General features: G+C 36.2%; 1 protein-coding gene and 1 long non-coding RNA gene across 2 annotated transcripts in view; one reads left to right on the forward strand and one right to left on the reverse strand.

Annotated features, from left to right (window-relative positions):
* Positions 1 to 1,501: 1,501 nt before the first annotated feature.
* LOC131656649 (uncharacterized) lies at positions 1,502 to 2,039 on the reverse strand. The gene is made up of 2 exons (XR_009300225.1): positions 1,895 to 2,039; positions 1,502 to 1,809 (listed from the first exon to the last, which is right to left on the reverse strand). It is a non-coding gene; the product is annotated as an uncharacterized LOC131656649 (long non-coding RNA).
* Positions 2,040 to 5,078: 3,039 nt separating this feature from the next.
* Positions 5,079 to 21,872, forward strand: part of LOC131658951 (probable protein phosphatase 2C 46) — a 47,301-nt gene continuing 30,507 nt past the window's right edge. Inside the window, exons 1-4 of the mRNA XM_058928199.1 lie at positions 5,079 to 5,112; positions 5,328 to 5,375; positions 5,771 to 5,896; positions 9,572 to 9,837. Coding sequence (XP_058784182.1) covers positions 5,079 to 5,112; positions 5,328 to 5,375; positions 5,771 to 5,896; positions 9,572 to 9,837 — 474 coding nt within the window. The remainder of the gene's footprint in view (positions 5,113 to 5,327; positions 5,376 to 5,770; positions 5,897 to 9,571; positions 9,838 to 21,872) is intronic.

Here is a 21,872-nt window from a genome sequence, read left to right on the forward strand (position 1 = left end):
CCCAACATTTCTTATTTCCATCCATTTGGATGTGTATGTTATATTCTGAACACTAAAGATCATCAGCATAAGTTTGATTCTAAGGCACATAAGTGTTTCCTTCTTGGATATTCTGAACGCTCTAAAGGCTACAGAGTATACAATACTGAAACATTGGTTGTTGAAGAATCAATCATTATCAGATTTGATGATAAGCTTGGTCTTGAAAAGCCAAAGCAGTTTGAGAATTTTGCAGATATAGAAATCTCTAATTCAGACTCTGAAGAACCAAGCAAAGTTTCAGAATTTTTGAAGAGCCAACTATCAGAAGATCTTCTAGACTCAGCTCTTCTCACTCAGAAGAAGTTATCATTGGGAAGAAAGAAGATCCTATCATAACAAGAGCATTCCTTAAGAACAATGCAGAATGTCAATTTGGTCTAGTATCTCTTATTGAGCCAACTTCTGTTGATCAAGCTCTGGAGGATGCTGACTGGATAATTGCTATGCAAGAAGAACTAAATCAGTTTACAAGGAATGATGTCTGGGATCTGGTTCCAAGACCAAAAGGATTTAACATCATTGGAACTAAGTGGGTCTTCAGAAACAAGCTAAGCCAAAAAAGAGAAGTTGTAAGAAACAAAGCTAGACTGGTTGCTCATGGCTATAGTCAGCAAGAAGGTATTGACTATACTAAAACCTTTACACCAGTGGCCAGGTTAGAATCTATTCGCTTATTAATTTCATTTGCCACTCAACATAACATCACTATGTATCAGATGGATGTTAAGAGTACCTTCTTAAATGGTTATATAGATGAGGAAATATATGTCCACCAACCTCCTGGTTTTGAAGACTCTAAGTCTCCAGAACATGTTTTCAAATTAAAGAAATCATTATATGGCCTGAAGCAAGCTCCTAGAGCTTAGTATGAAAGATTAAGTTCTTTCCTTCTGGATAATGGTTTCACTATAGGACAAGTGGATACTACTCTCTTATGAAAAACCTTTAAAAAAGGATATTTTAATTTGCCAAATATATGTTGATGATATTATCTTTGGAACCTCTAATATTACACTTGGAAAGGAGTTTGCTAAGTCTATGCAGGCTGAGTTTCAAATGAGCATGATGGGAGAACTCAAGTACTTCCTTGGGATCCAGATCAATCAAACTTCTGAAGGAACCTATGTTCATCAGACCAAGTATGTGAAAGAACTTTTGAAGAAGTTTAATCTTTCAGAAAGTAAAGAAGTAAAAACTCCTATGCATCCAACGTGTGTCCTAGGTAAGGATGAGGTAAGTAAGAAGGTAGATCAGAAGCTCTATAGAGGTATGATTGGATCTCTTCTATATCTTATTGCTTCTAGACCTGATATTTTATTCAGTGTTTGTCTGTGTGCAAGATTCCAATCAGATCCTATAGAATCTCACTTAACTGCTGTTAAGAGAATTCTGAGGTATCTGAAAGGTACTACTAATGTTGGTTTAGTCTACAGAAGATCTGAAGAATACAAGTTGCCGATGAATCTCACATATCATATTCTAGTTTATTTTAAATCACATGTAAATCTTATGATTAAATATAACCTTGCATAATAATATTAAACTTAGTTATGCAAAATTTATTTTGAAATGGAATATATATTAATCACACATTATCCTTGGTTTTTTGAAACACAGACATATCTTCTACTAAGAAATATCATCTACTAAGAAGAGCGGTCACACTACCACACGTGCATCGTCTCTTGAGACACCTCATTACCTTTGGTGGCGGGCACATATAATGCTGATAAGAGCAACCATTATCATTTACACATCTTGCAAGTCCTATAATAAAGAAAAGAATAAAAATTTAGATCATATTTGATAAAATATTTAGTATAAGTTATCAAACCATTAAAAAATGGATTACTTGCACAGTTGGATGGCACCAGCAATAAAGAAATGAAGATAATCATAATATAAACAAACTTGACAATTTCAACCATACTTCTTTCTTTGTATTTAAGAGATGGTTTTAACAAGTATGAATTCTTTTTGCATCAAATAAATATTATTGTCCTTTATATAGTTGTAAAAGATCCTTCTTAAAATTAAAAATATAATCAATTGTTTACAAATAGTTCAATATGTTGTATTTGCCCCTCTAGCATAGTTAGTAGGCATTTTAGATTTAAAAAAATTAGTCAACTTTGTTAAATAGTTCAAACGTTTTATGACATAAAAGTTTAAAACAAAAAATTATATTATATTAAAAAAATTGTTTTTATAATGGATCCTATTGTTGAATAAAATGTAATTTTTAAATATTGTGAAGTTTGTGTGATAATATAGTATAGTTTTTAGGCTTAAATGTATATTTAACCCCTTAAATTTTTTAATAAAATTTTTTTCCCTAAATTTCAATTGTTTTCCCTCAAATTTTTCTTTTTTGTATTTGATAATATATTAGTGATATGTAAACTAAACTCCACTTATATGACAAAAAAGTTAAACCAACGCTAATGTGGCATAAAAAAATGTTAATGTGGCTAAAAATTGGTCAATATAAAATATTGTGTTTCTAATAACATTTGATTAATTAAAAAATTTAAAAAATAAAATAAAATAAACCAATAATAACTTTTAAAATATTTGATTAAAAATATATAGTGGACATGATTTAAATGATATGTAAATATTGAAATAGAAATATAATTTTATTTTAGGAGAAAAAAAACGACGAAAATAAAAAAATCGATCGAGACGACAATCAACTGTAGAACGACAACAAAATTATTATGACGATAGAAGACGGTCAATCAACACATACTCTTCTAAAATATATTTAAAGTAAGTTTTTTTATTATCCTTTGAGATTCCAACATATACTCTTCTAAATATTTATTTGGAGGATATGTTTATCATTTGAAGGATTGGAATGTAAAATTAACCAAAAAATTAAGATAAAAATAATCTAAAAGAGAAATAAAGACAGGTTGAAATTATAGTTTAAAAGTTCTCTTTAAATTAAATTTAAAAAAAAATCAATAAAATAAATATAGACAAATTATATGAATTGTAGTTTGAAATTGGCTCAATAGCTTAATAATTCATGGGTTTGTGTCACGGCTAGCTCAAACATGTATGAAACATGTAATTTCAAGTCTAAATAAAATGAGCAACATAAATTATCGTGTGTTACAAGTATGTAAATGTGTAAGAATGTTAAGGATTGTAGGAAAAACCTGGATGAATTAAGGTATCTAATAGAAAGAGTTTTGAGATAAATTTATAATTTTTTTGAAATGTTCTAACCGATCCTAATTTTCTAAAACTATTCCTATATTTATATTATTAAATTTAGCTTCCTAATTTTAATTCCACTATGAGAGTTCATTGACATCGTAGTATCTCAACACACTCTTTTGATTATTTTTAAGGTGTAAGTTTTTTTCTCCAAATCCAACGAAGCCGGATCACAACAGAATTTAGACTTATGATTCTATATTATGATTCCAATTTTAGAATTATTGGGGTGTAAGAGATTATCAAGCTCCCTTTCACATAAAATGTTTTAAGTGATAAGTCTCTTTGAGAAGTAAAGTTATTTAATTTTTATTGAAATTTGAGCTCCATAATAAAAAGTATTTATGCATTTAAGAAAAATATCAAATTTTAATTCTACTTAAATTTGAATGTTGTATTTATATTACACAGAGGAAGGTTTTAAACTCTCTGGAGCACCGTAGACCCGTCCTTTAAAGAACATGATCCAATAAAAAATCATGCCAAAACCGTTAGATAACATAATGCATTCTATCCTACCATCTATCTCCTAGTATAGAGGAATTTCCAATAAGAAAACAATGTTTCCTATAAACACTCTTGAAACCTTAAAATAATTTAACTCTTTATCTTATTCATTCACTAAATTGAGAGTTATTACTGTTTTTGTAATTACCACTATCTATCACACCATTCAACCGAGAAGGATCTCATAATCCCAACCCACCATTTGAAGTTGTCATTTTATTGATCTTCAACTCATAATTAAGATATGATGATCCAGATAAGATCATTGACGAAATCTATCGAAACATCATTATAAGAAATTATTTTTCTTTTAAGATAAAATGGTCCTTCTTGAAAATTGGGGTGTTCCATGCAGTCAAGAAACATAATTATTTTGGGAGCATCTCCATTAGCTCGACACCTGGTCGGTGAGACTACTTGCCCACCATGAACAACTACAAGAAATATGGCCTACGACCACGCTAAATTCTTCCACAGCTCAAAAATTGTGGTTACATATAAGCTTTGGCCGGAGTTTTTAAACCGTAGAAATATGTTTTGAAATATTGAACCCAGATTGTGAAACAGTGGCCTTTTCTTAAATTGCCACGTTTACAAAATGACATTTATATTTCTACCACGGTTAATAACCGCAACTTATAAGTTTCACTTCAAACTATGCGTGAAGCCCACAATTTTATACCCAGCCAAACTTTCCCTCTTTTATTTTCAATTTCCCTCTTTTTTCTAATTTTTTTTCTAATAATCTTTTATTAAAAAAAGGAAAATAAAATTGAAAAAGCAATTCCTAACACAGTTTCAGTTTCTCTCTTCTTTTACTCTCATACCATCGCTTCCCTCACTCTCTTACCTTCGCCTTCAGTTCAAACAAAGAAAACCTTCATCACGACTACCATAGCAATCTTCATCGTCGTCGCTTCTGCAAGCTTTGGTTCTTCACAACCTTTCATCTTCTTCGTTTCAGCTGCAAGGGTATCAACCTTCATCATTCCGAAAAATGAACCCTAATCCCAGTTTCTTTGCTTCTCCAGACTAGCATCAAAATTGCATTTAATCCAGCCCCTTTCAGGTAGTTCCCAACCCAAATCATTGTCTGGTATTCTATTTCCATTTGATTTGAAGTTTCGTTGATTGTTATGGGTGCTTCATTTTCCTGATACGAAGAGATAATCTAATTTCTCGTTGATTTTGTTTTGCATTTTGGTGGGAATGGTAACAAGGATATCTCCCCCGTCAATTCCAAAACAGTTACTGGCTTGTTGATCTTTTATGTTCCAATTTGAAGAATCTCCACAACAACGATGAAGAAGACGACTGCGGCGGCTCCACACCTAGGTCTGATCTCCAATTCGTTTACATTTTTGAAATCCTCTCTCCCTTCTCCTTTCTAACCTGAGTGTGATTATTGCAGGAAATGGGTGGAAGGAGGCGGATGTGAAATGGGTCAAGTGGAACTCCTAACGGGAATCTCCAGAAAATCAAGGATTCCGCGATGTGAACAGCAAATCGAGCAACAACAATCTTCAATTGGCGGAAGTGACGGTGGTGAGCGGCGGTGGAAAGCTTTGTCAATGATAATCTATTCTCTAATTTCAAGAGTATGCTCTCTAAACTTTTTATATGATATATTCGAAAGATAGTTTTTCCATTTTGCAGTATGTTGTTTTTCTGATAAAGTATAAGTCTGGTCTTACAAAATCAGATGTAAGGTAAGGGTTTTCACTCAGACCATGACTATTTTGGGCTTACGCATAGCTCGAATTGATAAGCTCATTGTTACAAAATCGATCTATTAGTTGATAAATGCAACTCTTTAGAAACTATTTTTCGGGTCTTGTCTTTTTTTTAGATGTGAGACGTGCGTTTTTCTTAATATACTGATGGCCTGTTAGGCCTGATATGCTAATTGGAGCTTCTCTATTTTTACGTTTTTTTAGCCTCAGTACGCGAGAAATAGCATTGAAACGCTGAATACGTTTTCTGTGTGAATCAGGTTTTGCAGCTGAAGATCAACGTGTTTCAGAAAAGGTTATAAAGAGGGCATTTTCTGCAACAGGAGATGATTTTCTGGCTCTTGTGAAGAAGCAATGGCTAACAAAACCGCAGATAGCATCTTCTTGTCATACCCCAAAATTTGCCCATCTCATTTCTCCTTTCAAGCTCATACCAAAGTTCAAGACTCAAAGGCATACTCTCATAAAACAATGACCTCCTGAATTGGGGTTTTGATTTCTCTGAAGAAAATGAATGAATCAATATCTCCAATGGACTTCATATGACTTCTTATGTTTCAAACTATCTCTATGACAAAATTCAAGTTTCAATTCCAAGGATTGACCCCTCAATCGCTCAGAAAGTCAATAGTCGACCAGTTTGACCTAAAAGTCAACCATGGTCAACATACAGTCAAAGTTCCTGATTTTTTTGTCAACATCCTTATTTTGTAGTATCATTCATCATTTGATCAAGGATTGATCATGATTCATCAAGGAAAGTTTAGAAATCAACAAATTCAAAAGTTTCTAAATTATGGTTTTCATAGGAGAAAGTCAACTGAACTTTGACCAGCCATAACTCCTACATGGAACATTAGAAATTTCCCATCCAAAGAACATTTTTAAGGCAATTTAATTCTCTACAATTTTGTCTCTCACATGCCAAGTCCAAAAATTCTTCATTTGAGAGATATGGATTAAAAGATTATAGGTCCTTTTTGAAAGTCAACCACACGCAGTTTTTTGTCAAAGCCAATATCATCAAGATAAAATACTAAAATGGAAAAAGGCTTCCAAGGTGGCTTGTAGAAGACATCTTGAGGTTTCCAAAAAGTCCTAGAACTTCTCCATACCTTAAAAATTGAGGGAGATATGCCTTGTCAAAGTTGGAAAAGTTTTAGAAGAAAAATGTGAAGGAAAAGGGTTCAAAATGAATTTCTTTGCAAAGAGGCCCAACTTATTATGGCCCAGACTTGTTTCCCAAGTATCCAAGAGTCCCAAATCTGAAAGCCACGAATTAATCATAGATATTTTATTTTTATTTGATTTTTTTCATTTAATGGATGATTTAAATCAAATAAATAATGGAAAACATGAGGAGATTTGATTCACTTTGATTTCCAATCCATATCAATCCCTTAATTAGCATATATGTGATAAAATTTCGTGACAAAACAAGTTTGGCATAATTGAGAGCAAATTTGCTAAATTTAGAAGTTTCTTCAAATCAAATTTTCATAACTTGCAAATCAAGATTAATAAGGATTTGGGCCAATTTTTGTTAACCTAATGCATCCCCTATAAAACCATAACACGGTCAAAGCATGGGGAGAGTTTTTTGCAGCCTTGAGAACCCTAACCCGAGCTCCTAAATTCAGAAAAATCTCAAACTTAAATTCTGCGTTACAAGTCAATTCAAGGCGTTTGATTGATTCCAAAACGTTCCTTGATCTCTCTTGAAGTTGTACCAATCGCTCCCAGGTCCTGAGACACCAAGAACGCACCTCCATGACTCACGGTTTGTGTCTTTCTAAACTTCTTCGATCTTGATAATTCACGCATCATACCTGAATTTTAGTTGCATATTCATGATTATATTGATGCTATGACCGATTCTGGAAAGTTAATTTTGTTTGTATGCTGTTATAAGGATTTCGCCATTGATAGGTTTTCGAGCTCCAAAATAGGGCTTTGCGTTTAAGGCAAAATTATGGGGAAATTAAGGCCACTTTTGAACTCAGGTGCCTTGGACGATCATGATAGATAAGTCGCGAAATATTTCTTTTGTGTTCTTGTTGCATTCGTAAATGGCAGGTATAAAAGGTTCACATTTTATAGAGCTTTTGTAAAAAGCGTTGTAAAAAGGGTTGTCTGAGAAAGAAGATGGAGAGGTGGCAATCCCCCATTGGCTGAGGCTTCGCACGTGTTTGGTTTGAATCCAGGCAGGTCTGGTGTGTTAAGATGCATGTGATATCATGTGCCCTCACTCTTTCAGCCGTTAGATCGTTCCAACATCCAATCCAATGCACTGGAGCATGCGTGTGCACCATGGATCTCCCCAGATACGCAACACCTGATCATACATGCTAAGTTCCAATTTTTTTCTTTTCAATTGTATAGTTTAGTTTTATTTATTTATTTTATTTTGTTTAATTATTTTTATAAAATGTAATTCCTTTAAAATTATTTTTAAAAAACTTCTTTAAACTTCTTTTTTTTTTCTAAAAATCATTATTTTGATAATATTTATTTAACTAATTTTATTTTGATTTAAATGATTAAATAAATTAATCTAATTGTTTATTTGTTTAACCAATTATCAATGTTTTTATTAATTGTTTAAAAAATACATATTAGGGTTAGGTAATTTAATCGAGATTTTATTTTTTGCCGATTTACTTAATTAGGTTGAAAACCAATAATTAATTAATTTGGTTTTATTTATTTTATTAACCATGGTTAACTTGTGCCCTAATCAGGGCTTACAAGGTTTGTCGTCTGATCAGTCATACAATGAAAATTCCCTTTCCTTTGTGCAGTTTTTTAGGGTTACTATCAGGGTTCTTCCGACTACGCGCCACGCCAATCGCAAAGCTAAGTTTCTGAATCCCTATTTAATTTAATATTATTTTACCTTTTGCCTTATAAATAAAATTAGGGTTTGCCTTCGACTGTTAATGAACTCCTCCTACACTCACCCTCTGGTATTTCTTTCCTTTTATTAATTTTCAGGGTTAACCAACCGGTCAAAGCTCGAATGTTCGGTAACCCTAAAACTCATTATGTCTTTAATTTCTTCTTTTAATTATTACTTATGTCAAACTTATCGCTCTGTTGGGATTTTTTTATTGCCTTGTCTTCCCCTACCCCATGGCTTATTTTGTAACTGCTCCTGGTTGTATTGTGTGGCCTTGAAGGCACTTAACACTGTTATATTATTATCGTGTGGTTAGTAATTTAGGGTGTGGAAACCTCGAATTGAACTTAGAATAACTAATTATAAGATAATTACTTGAATTGAATCACGTGATTGTGCACTCACACACCTTTTATGGTAACCTCTTTTGTTGCCTGTTGCCTGTTGCCTTGTTGTCTTTTTTTCCAGTGCAGAATAGTCAAGTCCCTCGAATACGAGGACGCCTCAGCAATGTTGCCCTCGGTTCATTCTTATCACAAAAAGATCATAAGTCCCAATGATGCTGCCTTCGGTTCGGTTATATGATCTTGTCCCTCGAAGTTGCCTATAAATGATGTGATAGTCCCTTTCGATTATTGCTGAGGTGTCCTCCTGGTTGCCTAATAATGATGACTATTTTGATCCTTCCCTTAGACTACCTGCCCCCTATGGCAGGGACAGTCTTATGGCGAACGAACTCTCGATGACCCTTCAACCTCCAAATAAAAGGACTTCCTACCCTACTTATGGTATGGATAGCCCTGAAAGGCTAAAAGAACTCTTTTACAATGTCAAGGTAATTTTCCCCTAATTGCTTTGCTCTGGCTTAAATCTTTTTCTTACACTTTTTCATAAACCTTCAAAAAGGCTACGCTCATTTACGAGCTAAAGTCCTTACTTCTTCTTCTACATTTCTAAACTTTTGGTTACAATAGAGCAAAGCAATTAAGAGCCCATGGATAACCATGGATGCAAAGGGTGCCTTACACCTTCCCTTTGTATAAATTACCCCCCGAACTCAAAATTTCTTTAAAAGGTTTTTTCTGTTCTTTTAGCCTTTATGTTAATTTGGATAAAATAAAAGTCGGTGGCGACTCTTGCTATCCGCAACATTTCAATAAAGTCAGTTCACCGTATTACACTTCTGATACTTGTTATTTTACCGGGATAATTTGCAATGGCATGTTGTATGTTGCAAATACAGAAGATTCGAGAGTCGTGTTACGAAGAGTGAAGAAGGGAACAAAGGAAACATTAGTTGTTCAGTTATCTGCAGAACATAATGTCAACATAGAAACTGAGAGAAACGATGTCCGGTCGAAGCACCCTTACAATCCACATATTGTGGTTATGAAACACTCAGTTTGGCGCGTCAAAGGCATCATACATGTATGTCATACCCCAATTTTTGACCCTAAGATCATACATCATTTGCGTTTCAATTGTCAATCAAGATCACAATCTTGAAATTTCTTTTTTTTGGTGATACGCTCACTTCGCCTCTGAGGGGAACCATCAAGCACCTATGTTTATTTAATTTGTTTTATACTAGCCAAAATACAAAAATATGTATTTTGTTTCTTTTGTTTATATTTTAAAGGTAAAATATCGAGCAAAAATCAAAATAGTGCAAGAAAACAAATTTTTGAAAATTTCACTATGGAAATCGATTTACCCATGTAGGAAATCGATTTCCTTGGACGAAATTTGAAAAAAAGAGGGAAGCATGACATCATTTTGGCACCAAACATTTTTTTCTTGATTATTCTTTACCATTTACCAATATTCCACCTCACCACAAACTAATTTCTTTCATTAACCTCACTTTAACCCCACTTTATCAAGTTAAATACAAATTAATTCCTAATTGAACAATTACCAAATTGCCCACACCTCTCTTTCCAATTCCAGGGATTTTGACTCAGCTGGTGAAATTGTCTGTTAAAAGACTGATTTTTGTCATGTTTTTGGAGGTTGACCCTTTCCAGGGGTTTTGACTCTTTTGGGGAAATTATCTCCTAAGAGAAATGAATATTTAGTTTTTGAAGAAGTGATTTTGGAGGCTAACCCTTTCCAGGGGTTTTTGTTAAAATGAAAGAATGAATTGGAGGCTGACCTTTTCCAGGGGTTTTGTTAAAATGAATGAATGAATTGGAGGCTAACCCTTTCCAGGGGTTTTTATTAAAATGATGGCAGAAAGATTATCTAATGGAGACTTCTTGTTTAAAGCCCAAGATGAAGGCTGACTCTTGCTGAGGATAATCAAACATGGATCCTAGACTCTGCTAAGGAAGATTGATGAAGATAAGGGTGACAGAGACTGTCCATGTCTCTCATTCCAAAAGGTGTACTCAATGTGAAATTGAGACAAACTGAGCTTGTTTAAAGTCTGGTTTTAATTGGAAGAAACTCACCAGGGTATGTTAATAGGTGACTAAAGACCTGTTCCTATGTTTATAAGAAACCTGATGGGTCTTTGTATACAAGCTCAAGAGGAAGCTGGAAATGCTTTTAAGAAGCCTGTGGGTCCTTGTACAAAGCCCAAGAGGAGGCTAATCGAAGGTCATCGAGGGTCCTTGTTATAGCACAAGAGAAAGCTATGTAGTTTTGAACTTATTTTGGCTCTAAGCAAATGGGTAAGAGGTTTCACCAGGAATAATTCCTCTTTGGGTGGATGTGTCCTATTTTTGGATTCTAAGGTTTTTACCAAGATGTTTCACCGGGAATAATTCATCTTGGGGGTTTGAACTACAGATCTCTAATTAGGAAAGAGCCTTCACCGGGAAGACATTCTCAATCCTAGGTCATATTCCTATAATATATATATAGTTTAACTGTCCTAGGGTTTACACTCACACGTAGTTCTAAACTAATATATATATGCACAGTTCTATATTTGACAGTAATTTAAATAAAGACTGTAAATTGAAAGCTTGTAAAGCCTAACCTGGATGGAGTGGAGGCCTTTGAAGAAGTATGTACAAAGCCTTACCAGCAATTGATGGATAACAGTTGAATATATATATGATAAACAGTTAATGGTTTTTAAAAACAAAAGAAGTGAAGATGGACATAGGTCACATAGGTATCTGAAGAGTTTCACCGGGAATAATGCCCTTCAAATACCAGAAGAATGTTTTGAAAACAGAAAGAAGATTTTGAAAATACAGTTTTGTAAAACAAACTATGAAAAGAAAGAAGGTGTTGGGTCTTACACTCTAATAGAGGCCCAGAGATTATTTACTGTTTGTGAAGCAGTGAAAAGTGAAGATTGGAATGATGTAAGTTTTTGTTGTTTGAAAACCTTAATCATCTTGTTTAATCGGAGATCGAAAACAATTTTTAAAATTGACAAAAGTCAACTTAATTAAGGTAAAGATAAAGTTCTTTACCTAATTAAGGCCTAAACAATTAGGGTTTTATCATAAAATTATCCACAAAATAATTAGGTTAAAACAAAATGAGTATATATATCTAATGTATTTAAGGATACACTTAAAAACATACTATTTTAAACCTAATAAAAATACATGAAATAAATAATATTTGTTATGATTTTTTGATTATTCACAAAATAGATATATTAAATAATAAGTGTGTGAAAAATGAAGTGAAAATTACTTAATTTGATAGGTGAATTAATTGTGTGAAGTTTGTGAGAAAAATGAAAGAAAATGGGTGTTAAAAAAATAGTTTGGCCCTTGGAGGATTTGAACCCACGCCCTCTAGGTCACACACTCAAAACAAACACCACTGAGCCAACGCGCGTGTGGTGATAGTAAGCTGGTTTCAATGCAATTCATATAGTGTTCAAGTGTATAGAAGCAAAAAAAGAAAATAAAATCAAAAGGTCTGAGGCGAGGGGGATTCGAACCTCAGACCTTGGGCATGAGGAGACTAAGAGCGCATGTGTGACCACTGGGGCAAGTTATTCATTCGTTTATGAAACACATATCATTAAATATAAAATAAACTCTGTTCAGATATTTGAAAAATGGCGCCACCCTCCATTTTCGTCTTTAACCTCAAGCTCCAACATTTTTGAAATTCTGATTCTCTTAAATCTCAACCAATGGCCCAGGTGTAAACATGAAACTTGTTCTAAACTCACTCACGATTCTAAATATGTAACTAACACAAATTTATATTAACTACATCTAACTAATTTACTAAAAAACATGAAGAATCCTAAAATTTGAAAATCAAATTAAATGACTATACTGAAAGATAAATGAATGATGATAGAGGGTTTTCAATCCTCTGATGATGCTGAACAAGATAGAATCGAGCTTTTATCATAAAGAGTGCTTAAATTAAAGAGATGGAGTTCAGAAACTTACCTCTGAAAATGGAGGTCGTGAGGATGATAGATAGCACCTGGGCTTGTGTGAATGATCCCAAAAGCTTCCTTGGGACTCAGTGATGCTAACTGGATGCTTGTTGTGTCCTCAAACCTTCTGAATTGCTCTACTCGACTCCTTCGATTTGAGCTTCAAGTGAACATGGAGGATGATGAATCTGGAGTTACAGATGAGCTGCAACCATCTGAACAGCTTCACTATGATCTGAGGAACGTGCCTGGATGCCTAACCTTGCTTGGAACCTCCTGAATTGTTCTGTGGTCCTCGAACTGCAAGTGCTCCAAATGAGAGGTGAAGATGATGATTCTCCACTCCCAGAAGTGTTCCAGAGGTTTGGATCACCTCTAAATGCCTCCCTCAATGTGTTTGAATACTTATTTTCAAAGAGAGAGCTTTGGTTTGAAGAATCCGAGTCTTCTTGCCAAAGGACCTTTGAAAAAACTAAGTATGAAGAAAGAAAAGAGAAAGCAAGAATTCTGTTGCTTTGGTGTGTTTTTCTACTGAGGTATGCTCTCCTATTTATAGGCAAATGGTTCAGTATAGTTGCAGAGGAGTGAGCTTGCTTAGTGAGGTTGATTTGGTTTTCTTGGCCATGAAGGAAGTTTGCAAATATCTCTTATGCAATGATGAGAATTTTGATTCCATTTGATCAATCCCCTAGCCCTCGATTTTGCTTGATCTTAGGGGACAATTCTAAGACAGAAATGAGCTCTAATTGGTTGGTGAGAAGATTCCTTGGGTGATTCATCAATTTGCCATAAATTCCCAAATGTAATCATTACATAATCACATGTTCTTGTTTTGGGAATCTTCCTCAATTCTTATGCTATGGTGAAAATGAATGCATGGCATGTTTTCAGATGTGGTATGGGTCGTGTAGCATCCATAAATGAGGTCATGTGCACAAAATTTCAAAGTTCAAAAATGAGGCATGACCTATAATTTCACTTCATGAGGCCAACTTTGAACAAGCATAACTCTTAGCTCAAAGTGAATTTGGAGAAGGTTGAACACAATTTGGAAAGCCCTAAACATCTACTTCAAATCATTAGTTTATGGTTCCTTCAGAATCATTAGGGAACTTTGTGAAAAATGAGCCCAAAGTTGGATGAAAACTAGGTTAAAAACACTTAGAAAAATTTCTAAGTTTTTATAACCTAAAGCTTCAAAATTCCGAAACTCTTAAATGGTTGATCTTTTGAAAAAAGTCCTATGTAAGATGTTGTTTTATTTTGTAAGATCTACAACTTTCATGTTGGAAGTTTTTTGAGTTGTGTAGGTGAAATTTTGAGTTCCCACAATGCCCTCAAAAACCCTAATTCCCGACTTTTTGCTCCTTGGTGAATCTCTTTGAATTTCTTTGGTCAAATGACTTTACTATCCATATATTGATGATTTTGATCTTTGAAAGTCATGGTTTGACCAAAAATCTTAAAAGTCAAAGGTGATCCCATACAGTTGACTTTTTCCAGATAAAGTGAGATTTTGGACTTTTGTGTGGAATTAAGATCTTCTCCTCAAATGAGTGATGTAAATGGGTTATATTGAGGTAGTAGAGATTCTTGAATCATGTCTTGAGTTTTGGATCCATGCCTCTGATCAAAAGTCAACTATCCTGGTGAATTAGGTCAAAAACCCTAATTGTCGACCATATGAAAATAATGACTGTAGACTTTGAATTGAGGTGTGATGTCCAGTGGATCTTGTCATATGAGCTATTTGAAGATGATTGATGTCTTTGAATGATCCCCTGGGGCTTTTTAGGGTTTCCCAAAGGTGATCCTTGATTTTAGTCCTTGATTGGCTCATAAACCCTAGTTTGGTGACCTGAGTAAATCTGTATTCAGAGGACTGGGTGTCTAATCAATCATAGGTGAGAAAATTAAGCTCCTGAGTCCTCTGATCATGTTAGGGACTAATCCTTCTACTGATTGATCCTTTGCCTGAGTTTTCTTGTCTTTGAACATCCTCGATTAAATGCCAGATGAAGAAGTGACTGCTCTGGGTACTTGCTTTGACCTGATGAAAATCCTGAAGATATGTCATCTCAGGGGGGTCAAAAATTAGGGTATGACAGATGCCCCTATTTAAGTTTCTTTTATCTAGAGGGAGAGAGATTGATATCTCGATCTCTCCTGCGTGAAAGAGACTTAAATATCAAAGAATGCCCGAATTTTGGGCGCTCCTGAGATGTTGTAATTGATAAAATCCTTGCATGACTTGATCCCGTTGTCGCACTTGGCGGGGGATGAGGAGACAAACTCCTGTAGAAATACTTGATGTGGACTCTGGTGAATGGATGGCAGTGTAGAATGCACAATCTGTAACACCCCATAAAATTCTTTATTTAACTTAATTAATTTTTGGATTAAATATTAGAATTATTTGAGTTAACTGAGAAAAATGGGAATAATGAGACGGATGGGCCAGTGTCGCTTTTAGTAAAGAGGAGGGGTGTATTGGTAGGCCCTATTACTAATTAAAACAGTTTTATTTTATTTTTCCACAAAATAGAGGAATTGTGGGAAAGAGGAATAGAACTAAGGAGAAGAGAAGAGTCTGAATGTGAAAAGAGGAGAGGAGCGGAGAAGTGCGACCCGAGGAAGAGCGAAGAATCAACCTTCAGGTAAGGGGGGACTCTTCCGTTTATCTTCTATTATGGGATTATAGGTAGTATGATAGAATTTGATCGTGTTATTCGTATCAATTGGGTTGTGCTTAGGTTATAGAAGTGTTAGGTTTTGGGAGGATTGATGCATAATGATTATATTGATCATGTATTGGTGATAATTGGATGGTTGAATGTATTATAAATGTGTTATAATATGTGTTATTTCACTGTATGCGAAACCTGGTTGGAATGAGATTGGTTTGGTAGTGATTCGGTGAAAGAGGGACGAAATCGCAGGCTGTCCTCTGCGATTCGGAGTTCTGGAAATCGCCAGTTCGCGCCGCGTCCAGGAGTTGGCGCCGTGAATTGCTTGGCAGAAGGCCAGGAAATTTTATTGTGTTCAGTACGCGCCGCGAGCATATGGCCGCGCCGCGAAGGCGTAGTTCCTTCTCGTTCCGCGCCGCAAAACCTTGTTTGCGCCGCGAAGGCGTAGTTCCGATTCGTTCCGCGCCGCGAAATGTGTGTGGCGCCGCGTGCTGTTAGTTGTTGCGACAGGTCGTTTTGACAAGTTTAAAAATATGTAACTTTTAAACCGTAAACCGGATTTTGGTGCCGTTTCGAGTACAGTGAAGCTAATCTAATAATTTATATACTCAAATGGTGTTTTGAGTTGTGGCTTGAATTATTTTTAAAACACCCGATCTTATTTGTTTGTGGCGGGATATGTTTATAGGTACACTAATGAATGTCTTACCTGTATGATGTTGTGGGTATAACTGGTGTTTACTATACATGTATTGTTGGTATAAAATATGTGTTTTATTGATGATTATGACATTGATCGATTTATGTGGGTGATGAGCATGTTATGGTTGATGCATGCATTCATGATCATTATGTGGCTGGTCCTTGACGATGGTGGATCAGTGGTAGCTAATTCCCATTGTGTGGAATTAGTGAGTGGGTGTTACCGTATCCTTGACGATGGTGGGTCGGTGAGTTGGGTTATCCCAGATTTCGGTACCACATGCATGTAGTTGCATTGCATTAGGCTGTTTTGCTATTATAACATGAATGGAAGATTGTCCAATGTTATAATATGTGTTAATTCGGTTGTTTGCTTACTGATTGTATGGTTTGAATCTGATCATAACTGTGATTGGGTGAATGGCATGTGAAATGATATTTTATTATCTATATCTTATAATATTAGTTAAATGTGAATGAGACTCACCCTTACTGTTGTTATTTTTCAGATTGAGGAGTAGCTCTCGTACTTGGTGAGGATTAGCTCGTCAAGTAGTTCGTTAGGGTCAGTTGGGTCCGTGTCATGCTCTGGTCGTGTAACACTGGGGGCGTCGTCTAGAGTTACTTGTTAAACTCTTTTTATTTTGGATGGATTTTTATGTTGATGTTTTAAGTCTGTGCCTTGGCTGTTTGTTATTCAGATGTTAAAGATAATTCCGCTGTGTTAAACATGATGATCTGAATAAATTTGGTTGACGTTCTCTTTTATGGCATGACATGAGTATTATTGTCTAATTATTTGGAAGTTGTAATGCCCTTTTTCATGTTTACTATGATTATTGTTTATTATTTATGCGGGGTATTAGAAGGGTGTTACACAATCCATCTTCTTTAACTAAGTGTTGACACTTAGAAAAAGGTAAACAACCTCCCCCTTGTTTCGGATGTCCATATCTCGAAACTGGTCTAAGTTGTGTTTGGACAATATCTCAGATAAAGAGAAAAATTTCCAAAGATTTGTTTCCTCATCAAACTTCTCATCAGTACTTGGAGATGAGATACCATTTGATGGTAATAAAGAAACTTCGAAGGTTTTTTCCTCATCAAACTTCTTACCAGCACTTGGAGGTAAGATACCATTTGATGGTAAATAAAGAAACTTCAAAGGTTTGTTTCCTCATCAAACTTCTTACCAGAACTTGGAGGTAAGATACCATTTGACGGTAAATAAAGAAACTTCAAAGGTTTGTTTCCTCATCAAACTTCTTACCAGCACTTGGAGGTAAGATACCATTTGACGGTAAATAAAGAAACTTCAAAGGTTTGTTTCCTCATCAATCTTCTTACCAGCACTTGGAGGTAAGATACCATTTGACGGTAAATAAAGAAACTTCACCATCCCTCCTTTCAACTTGACGTTTTTGAAGGATCGTCATATGGTCCCGCACTCTTTTGAGGGGCTAATGATTTTGCTCGAAAGTGGATGAACTGTCTTCGGGAAGAAGACTACCATTCACCTACTTACGCTGAGGAATCTGAACTATCTTCTGGACGAAGACTACCATTCACTAACTCCGCTGAGGAATCTGAACTATCTTCTGGACGAAGACTACCATTCACTGACTCCGTTGGGGATCATTTGTTGATCCGCTGGGGAAATACCAAACTTCTGAGGAATTCAAAATGCGAAACAAAGTATCTTATTTGAAGAAGATTGTCGAGCGTCGCTCTGCAAGAGATTCTCAGTTGGAGAATTCCAAAAGTGAACAAACTATCTCTTTGAGGGAGACTACCATTTGTTGACTTGCTTGGGGAATTTGGGTGTATGAACCTTCTTTATGAAGAAGAAAACCCTTTCACAACTTTGCAGGGGAATCTTGAGTATATACCCAAGTAATTTGAGTATTAACATGATTAAAAACCTGGCTAGACTATGCTAATTACGCAAATATGGTGTGAGACAAAATGCATGAATATTACGATGATTATGAAATGCAAAGTAAATGTGAATAGAATTGTCGTGGATGTAAAATCCTATGACTCGAATCTTGTTGATCAGAAGATGTCTTCTTCTTGTAGTTCGAACTCTGTTGGGAATACCTGGTTATCAGTTGTCCGCTGTCCGAAGTGAGTAATATAAATTGAAGTGAAGATCCGTCATCGGGAGATGTTCGCAAAGCGACCTCATGGGGAAATCTTGGTTCCCGGAGTCTCAACCGTTCTCGGAGTAGCTGTTTGCATTCTTCCTATTGTTTGTAAACCTTAGAAAGAAAATTTCACCTCTATTTTTTTGCAAGTAAATTCATTTTTATTTTATGAAAACATTTCGTTTAAAAAAAAATGACTGTCTAAATTAAAAAACGCATTTCAAGAAACTAAAAAAAAAGACTCGATTGCAAAGAAAGGCACAAGGCTCAAATTATTATTTACGATATGGTAATCAGCCAAATGCTTGATTCCATGGAGTATTTACAAAGTTGGAAATTGGTAATTTTTCGGGAAAAGGGCTACGATGAAACGTGACGACCGTTATCTTTCCCTTCCACTCCGAGTTGCGCTGTATTTGTGCTTCGTAGAAGATGACCTACTGCTGATGAATACTCCGCTATGGATTTTTGAATGATCAAGTTTGTCCTGAACACAGTTACTTGCCATATATCCCTAACTTTTGCGTAAACTACCCCTTTCGGGTTTTAAGTTTACCGGGATTGATTATTTATTTTTTATGTCTCTAACTTTTGCCTGAATCGCCCTTTCGGGTTTTCGATTCACCGAGACGCTCTTTTTTGCCTAAGTCGCACTTTGCGAGTTTTCAACTTAGCGAGCTGTTCTTTTAATTATTTAGGCGAAGTATTTCTTGACTGCGTCGACGTTCACAGGACGGGTGAATTCTTCTCCATCCATAGTCGTGAGTATTAAGGCTCCTCCTGAGAAAGCTCTCTTGACCACGTAGGGGCCGTCATAATTGGGAGTTCATTTCCCTCTCGAATCTGTGAGAAAAGATTCAATCTTTTTGAGTACAAGGTCGCCTTCTTTGATTGTGCGAGGTCGCACCTTTTTGTCGAAAGCTTTCTTCATTCTTTGTTGATATAGCTGACCGTGGCATAAAGCTGTCATGCGCTTTTCTTCGATCAAGTTCAATTCATCGAATCTGCTTTGACACCACTCGGATTCTGTTAATTTTGCCTCCATCAAAACTCTCATTGATGGGATCTCAACCTCTATGGGTAGGACTGCTTCCATGCCATATACAAGGGAGAAAGGAGTTGCTCCAGTCGAAGTACATACTGATGTACGGTAACCATGAAGAGCATACGGGAGCATTTCATGCCAATCTTTGTAAGTGATGACCATCTTCTGAACGATTTTCTTGATGTTTTTGTTAGCTGCTTCTACAGCTCCATTCATCTTTGGTCTGTAAGGAGATGAGTTGTGATGCTCAATCTTGAATTCTTCACAAAGCTCCTTCATCATTTTGTTATTCAAATTTGACCCATTGTCAGTGATTATCTTGCTAGGAATGCCATAGCGATAGATGATGTGATTCTTGATAAACCTGACGACAACTTGTCTTGTAACGTTTGCATATGAAGCTGCTTCAACCCATTTGGTGAAATAGTCTATAGCTACCAAGATGAAGCGATGTCCGTTGGACGCTTTTGGCTCGATCATTCCAATCATGTCGATTCCCCACATGGAGAAAGGCCAAGGGGAAGAGAGTATGTTGAGAAGAGATGGTGGCACATGAATTCTATCGGCGTAGATCTGACATTTGTGACACCTCTTTGCGTACTGGTAGCAATCTGACTCCATCGTCAGCCAATAATATCCTGCTCTCAGTATTTTCCTTGTCATGGTGTGTCCATTGGTGTGAGTACCAAAGGAACCTTCATGTATTTCTCTCATGAGTACTTCTGCTTCTTTTCTGTCAACTCATCTGAGCAGAACCATGTCGAAATTTCTCTTGTACAGAACACCTTCATTCAGGAAGAAACTACAAGCTAACCTTCTCAAAGTCTTTCTATCTTTCTTTGATGCCCCAAGAGGGTACTCTTGCTTTTGAAGAAAGTTCTTGATGTCATGATACCACGGTTTGTCGTCGATGATTGCTTCTACTGTGAAAACATGAGCGGGCCTATCCAGGCGCATAACATCAATCCGAGGAATGTCATTCCAATGATTTATCCTAATCATGGAAGAGAGTGTGGCTAATGCATCAGCAAAGTTGTTTTCTTCACGAGGAATGTGATGAAAATCTACCCTGTCGAAGAATTGTAACAATCTTCTCGCGTAGTCTTTGTAAGGAATTAGCCCTGGTTGGCGTGTTTCCCATTCTCCTTTGATTTGATTGATGACCAAAGCAGAATCCCCGTATACATCCAAGTGTTTAATTCTTAGATCCACGGCTTCTTCGAGATCCATGATGTAAGCTTCATATTCGGCCTCATTGTTTGTGCACTTGAAAGTTAATCTGGCAGTAAATGGAATATGGGTACCCTGAGGTGTAACAATGATTGCCCCAATTCCTCGTCCATAAGCATTGACAGCTCCGTCAAAGATTAAGCCCCACTGGGATCCTATCTCAGGTCCTTCGTCTGGTAGTGGCTCGTCGCAATCTTTCATCTTGAGGTACATGACGTCCTCGTCCGGAAAGTCAAAACTGGTTGATTCATGACCATTGAGTGGGTGGTGAGCCAGGTGCTCAGCTAGAATGCTTCCTTTCACGGCTCTCTGTGTGTGATACTCAATGTCATATTCTGATAACAACATCTGCCAACGGGCAATTCTCCTAGTTAAGGCAGGCTTCTCAAAGATGTACTTGATTGGATCCATATGTGAGATCAAACAAGTAGTATGTCGAATCATGTACTGGCGGAGACGCTTGGCAGCCCAGGCCAAAGCACAACACGTCTTCTCGAGCATGGAGTAGCGGGATTCACAGTCAGTGAATTTCTTGCTTAAGTAGTAAATGGCATGCTCTTTTCTTCTCGTCTCGTCTTGCTGTCCAAGGACACAACCCATGGAATCTTCTAAGACGGTTAAGTACATTATCAAAGGTCTTCCTTCCACTGGAGGAGACAAAATGGGTGGTTCGAGCAGATATTCTTTAATGTTGTCGAACGCTTTCTGACAATCGTCTGTCCAGACGCAACTTTGATTTTTCCGTAGAAGTTTGAAAATAGGAGCACAAGTTGCAGTCATGAGATGTATGAATCTCGAGATGAAATTCAGACGTCCAAGAAATCCTCTAACCTGTTTCTCAGTTCTGGGTAAGGCATTTCTTGAATTGCCTTGACTTTGTCTGGATCTACTTCAATTCCTCGTTTGCTGACAATGAAACCAAGGAGTTTTCCTGAGTAGACACCAAAGGTACACTTGTTGGGATTCAGGCGAAGCTGAAACTTCCGTAAGCGTTGAAATAACTTTGTCAAATTCTGTATATGATCTTCCTCATTCTCTGACTTGGCAATCATGTCGTCCACGTAGACTTCCACTTCTTTATGCATCATGTCGTGGAAAAGCGTAGTCATGGCTCTTTGATAAGTTGCCCCTGCGTTCTTTAGTCCAAAAGGCATAACACGGTAGCAGAACGTGCCCTAGGGGGTGATGAAAGCTGTTTTCTCCATGTCTTCAGGTGCCATTTTGATTTGGTTGTATCCTGAAAATCCGTCCATGAACGAGAAAAATTTGGATTTTGCTGTACT

The sequence above is a fragment of the Vicia villosa genome, linkage group LG3, assembly GCF_029867415.1.
Source record: "Vicia villosa cultivar HV-30 ecotype Madison, WI linkage group LG3, Vvil1.0, whole genome shotgun sequence".
Classification (NCBI taxonomy): domain Eukaryota; kingdom Viridiplantae; phylum Streptophyta; class Magnoliopsida; order Fabales; family Fabaceae; genus Vicia; species Vicia villosa.